This window comes from Carlito syrichta, unplaced genomic scaffold (genome assembly GCF_000164805.1).
Source record: "Carlito syrichta isolate Samal-C Ts95f unplaced genomic scaffold, Tarsius_syrichta-2.0.1 Scaffold288963, whole genome shotgun sequence".
Taxonomy (NCBI): Eukaryota; Metazoa; Chordata; class Mammalia; order Primates; family Tarsiidae; genus Carlito; species Carlito syrichta.
The window spans coordinates 116,941-122,403 of record NW_007233059.1 but is presented as its reverse complement, the minus strand read 5'-3'; the positions used below and the strand labels follow the sequence as shown (position 1 = coordinate 122,403).

At 38.1% G+C, this 5,463-nt stretch overlaps 1 protein-coding gene across 1 annotated transcript in view; it reads left to right on the top strand.

The window, feature by feature from the left end:
• Window positions 1-4,504, top strand: part of CUNH11orf88 (chromosome unknown C11orf88 homolog) — a 28,358-nt gene extending 23,854 nt beyond the window's left edge. Inside the window, exons 4-6 of the mRNA XM_008054028.1 lie at window positions 953-1,012; window positions 1,805-1,857; window positions 4,292-4,504. Coding sequence (XP_008052219.1) covers window positions 953-1,012; window positions 1,805-1,857; window positions 4,292-4,349 — 171 coding nt within the window. The 3' untranslated portion in view covers window positions 4,350-4,504. The remainder of the gene's footprint in view (window positions 1-952; window positions 1,013-1,804; window positions 1,858-4,291) is intronic.
• The last annotated feature ends 959 nt before the right edge of the window (window positions 4,505-5,463 follow it).

Sequence of the window (5,463 nt, the reverse complement as noted above, 5' to 3'; positions counted from 1 at the left end):
TTGGCAATTTCTGAAAGAACTAGAAATTGACCTTCCATATGACCCAGCAATTCCCCTATTGGGAATATACCCAGAGGAACTCAAATAATTCTACAAAAAAGATACCTACACACATATGTTTGTTGCAGCTCTATTCACAATAGCAAAAACATGGAACCAACCATGCTGCCCACTGAAGCTGCACTGGATAAAAAAAATGTGGTATGTATACACAATGGAATATTATTCAGCCATTAAGAAGGATAAACATATGGACTTCACAGTAACTTGGATGGATTTAGAGTCAATCATGCTCAATGATCTATCACAGAAACAAAACAGAGTATCATATATTCTCACTCATAAGAGGACCTTGAACAATTATAATACTATAAGAAAGGAATTGGCAGTAGTGGGAAACTGCCAGGGAGTGGGAGGTGGGATTGGCAGTTGAGCGAAACTGCTAGGGGAGGGAGTGGCAGACCTCATCAACAAGGGTACCTGCATAATCAACGTTTGTATACCTAACCCTGAATTGTACCCCACATCTTTATAATAAAAAAAAAATAGCTTGGGTAAGTTATTTAACCTTACTAAGCTTATTTCCTCGCCTGAAAAATTGAGTAATCATAGTGTCAAAATGCTGAGTCATTATAAGAAAATGATGACAATGTCTATGAAGCGCTTAACAGAGTTCGTGTACTAAGGTCTTAATAAAAGTTAGTTATTATGAGAGAGACCAAAAAATCCTTCCATTTAGGATTGAATCCAAATTATTTTGCAAAGCAGCATTCTCTGGAATAAAAACTGAATTTGAGGACAAGAAGGAAAGTATAAAATCTATCATGAAAAAAATACATTAAAATTCTACCAACACAAAAAAAATGGAAGGATTCTACCTTCCACAGGCACAAGACTTTATTCTTGATTCAAAAGACTCACCCACTTTTTTTTTTTTTTTTGCTTTAAACAGGCTAAAACGAGAGAAGAGATTCTCCAACTCTTAAGAAAACAAAGAGAAGAAAGAATCTCGGTGAGAACAATAATGAGGCATTTGGATAAATATATTTGGAGGAATGGGCTATAGCAAATTCTCAGGGGTTTTATAGGTTGAACCCCTTAACCCATCGTCCAGAGCCATCTGTATACTGAGGGGGCAGGGTATAGACATCAGATAATTTGGCAATCCTTGATAAACCAAAATATCTAAAGTTTGCAGCTCTGCTGGCATAATAAATGAAGTATTATTGTCAGTGGAGTGTATTGTTCACATGTTTTAAACTGTAGGCTATTGGCATGGGCTACTTCTGTGCTAATATTTGTTTTACAGTGATTGATCTTGCCTAGAGTATTCAAAAATAAAAAAAAAGAAACTTAATAAAAATAATAACAGCACCTTAGTTTCTAGATTTAAGAAGCTAGTCTTTGGTGGCTCAAGCCAGTAATTCCAGCACTTTGGAAAGCCAAAGTGAGAGGATTGCCTGAGTTCAGAAGTTCAAGGCCAGCCTGGGCAACTTGGTGAGACATCATTTCTACAATAAATCAAAAACTTAGCCAGGCGTGGTGGCATGCGCCTTTAGTTCCAGCTACTGGGAAGGCTGAGGTGAAAGGATCACCTGAGCCCAGCAGGTTGAGGCTGCGGTGGCCGTGAGTGTGCCACTGAGCTCCGACCTGGGTGACAGAATGAGACTCCAACTCAAAAAAAAATTTATTAAAAGCTAGTCGTTATAAATTTTGTGATGATTTTACCTTAGTTGTTTTTTTAGTAAATTTCATTCAGTGCAAGAAGTAAAAATTTTTCCTTTTTTATTTTCTGTTTTTTCAGAAAGAACTGATTTCCCTTCCTTATAAACCGAAGGCCAAAGTATACAAAGCAAAGTAAGTTTACTTCTGTCAAAATTATTCTCACCCTCTTACTTCCTGTGTAGAGAAGCACTTCTTTTTTCTTTTTGCCCTTTACACTCAAATCTTCAAAAAAACCCACCCCACTGTTGTAAAGCCTGCATACCCACTTGTCTATCTGTGGAATATGCAAGCATCAGTTGGGGGGCCTAAAGAGCAGACTAGCCTTGAAGCTCTACACGCGTCCTCTGTTCCTCCCTTCTTATCTTAGGCTACTATAGTCACCCACCATCATTCCCTCCTGGTTCCCCTTCCCCCCACCCATATCTGCTCTCTTCTTTAGCAAATCAGCCAGTCTTATATCTCACCAGCTCTGAGTGAGCATATCTAAGGTCGCTAAAACTAAGTTCATGTAGCAAACTCTCAGTGATGAATTGATAGCCTTGTCCCTGGAATAATGTTAAAATAGGACTAGGAACGTGGTCAAGGAGAGTTTAAAGGAAACCAGCCAGTGCCAGTTAATCACTAACACACCCCTAATAAGAAATCTCTCCATTTTTGTATTAAGACTGAAAGCCAATGTGGCTAACTCAGCATTTATTTGAAAAATATCGATTTTCATACTACATTTAGAGAACAGAAAGTAATTGAATTTTGATTTTCATCTTGTTGATACAAGGTCAACTCCCTTTCGTGTTATCAAAGGAATGCTCTTAGCTGGGTGTGATGGAGCGTGGGCTATATTCCCACTTGTGCTGGAGACTGAGATGGGAGGATTACTTGAGATCAGATTTTTGAGGCCAGCCTAGGCAACATGGCAAGACCCCACCTCTTAAAAAAAAAGTAATACTCTCAAAGAAAAATAAGTATGTCTATTTTTTTAAGCTTCTGAAAAACAATGAAAGGTTCATTTACTCACCTGGCTATATTATCTACATTAATGCACAGCAACTTAATTTCTTGCTCTTTAGCCAGATGATTTGACTAAACTTCTTAGGATGAAACAAAACTAGCCCAATGAAAAGATTCACTTAATTGATTCAAATATTGAATGAAAGTGCTACAGACCAGCCTAGTTTACCTTCAATTTCGGCAAGTATTTTTGTAAAACATTCCTGCAACTACTCATGTTGATCTACCTAACAGTAAAACATGATTTCACAGCTTGAACAGATCATTATCTTAATAATTTAAATGCTTACTGCATTCCTTTTGTGTATGAACTTTCCTCCGCCCTGATGCCTTGAATTTCATTCTATTTTACTGTGACATCCATTTCCTACGAAATTCTCGTAGTTACTGTTTGTACCATTCTTTTGGTAAATAATCATGCACTACTCTGCGCCCATATTTTATAACTATTTCTCTCTCGTTATCTCAAGTTACTCAACTTTACACTTTTTTGTTTGTTAGTTTTGTCTATAACTACGTGGTAGGCTCCATGAGAAATCAGGTCACTCGAAGTGCCGGCACACTGCCTGCACATTGGAAATCAGAAAATAGGTGTAACAAAAAAACCTCATATTTCAATATTAGCTAATTTAGAAAATAATGTTTTCCTACTATACATTAACTTACAAACTTTTAAAAAATTTTCTGGATATTTTAGACACAACTATAAAATATTTTAACTTTGTCCTCCTTTTCATCCCTCCATTCTTTCCTTCCTGCCCCAAATTCCCCTAACATTCACAGATACCCCCGTGCCATCCCTCTTTCAACAGATCTTAGCAGAATCCAGGTCCCCTTCTGTCAGGAAGAAAGAACTGGAAAGTGTGTTCATAGTAAGATTTTGGTAGCAATATGTTTATTATCTATCCCAGAAATAAGGAATATTTGCATTTTTAAAATAAGGCTCGAAGCCGGGCTCGGTGGCTCAGCTTATATTCCCTTGCCTTTGGGAAGCTGAGGTGAGTGGATTGCCTGAACCCGCGGGTTTGAGACCCGCCTGGGCAACTTGGCGAGACCTCATCTCTACAATAAATCAAAAATTAGCCGGGCATGGTAGCACGCGCCTGTAGTTCCAGCTACTTGGAAGGCTGAGGCGGAAGGATCGCCGGAGCCCAGCAGGTCGAGGCTGCGGTGGCCGGGAGCGGCCACTGCACTCCAGTGTGGGCGACAGAGTGAGACTGCAACTCAAAAAAAAAAAAAAATAAGGCTCAATAAATGGAACAATGGGGTAATCCAAAGAAATCAGTTCACAATGATGAAATCTCAGGGGTTTGACTGTTGAATAAGCAAAATATATTGAGGCTAGAAAGACTCACATACCCTTCAAATCTCACTTCACTGTATAATAGCCACTTCTCCCATATATAAGTTTATACTTGGTTGCAAAACCTAATTCATATGCAAAATCCACAGTCATGAATTTTTATTGGGGAATTTTTCAAAAGCTGTTTTCATGCTATGTCATGTCCACAACTACAGAACTCTGTGTATTGAAATTGATGGATATTACTACCAACAGGGTGGAGATATCAGAGTCAGATAAAGCAGACCAAGAAGAAGTCAAAGCCTTGGACTAATTTGCTTGATACATGGTAGAGGACGGCTTACTTATGTCTTCACTTTTGAAATAGTCTACATTTGCATCAGGATAATTGAGATCACTGACAATGTTAAAATAGATAACAAAATACAAATTAAATATGCAGGTTTCCAAGAATTTTACCAGTTATTGAATACTTGTATTAAAATGGACAAAGAAATAAAAGTTAAATATGCAAACTTCTATGAATTATACCAGTTATTGAATATCTATTTTATTTATTGGGTACTACTGTGTTTAATCCCACACCGTAAGCCTCTCTCATCTTACACATTCTCAAACTCCTATTTATCTTGTTTTCATCTGAAGGCTATTTCCAGAATTTCTATATTAGATCTATAGTATGAACATCAGATGCACAAGAAACAAGGACTTTATAAACCACTTGTAAACCACCAGTAAAAAAATTAATAAGGAATTAGGAATGAAAGGCAGTTCTGAAAACTCAAAGTCTTCTTGCTTTAAAAAAAATCCCTTTTTGCAAAATTTGGTTTATTCTATTTCTGGAACATGTCTGAAGTCAGCAATGAATTGCTTCTAGTTCTGTAAATAACTGGCTTCACATGACTGTTTTTTACACACATGCATAGAATCCCAGTGTCAACCTCCTTCACTTTCAAGGGCCGTTACCCTTGGTATATATCGGAAAAGGAAAGGTTAAGGATGTGTCCTTTGTGCATTGTCCACATGGCAGTCCTACTCAGGGTTAGATACTCTTCCCTAGTGTTGCAGTTCTATTTAGGACCATCACTCCTTTTGCTATTGGCCTCCACCTGGAACCCCTGGACATAGCTCCCAGCCACCATGCCAACAGAGGAGTGGGTGACACGCTGGTCAGAACTTAGCCACAGGGACACATCAAGCTACAAGGGAGGCTGGAAATATTCTTTAGGTGGTGTGAGGGGAATCAACATGTATGCCTAGTTGAAATTCAAGGCCTTTATCACTAAAATAAGTGGAAAATGGATATTAGGGGACAGCTACAAGTTTCCAGCACAACACTATTTGGACAAAAATATTTGGAAGGAGGTAGTCAGGCCTAGAAAAGGGAAATATATAAAGTTATAAATTGGCAGTACCATGGCAGCACC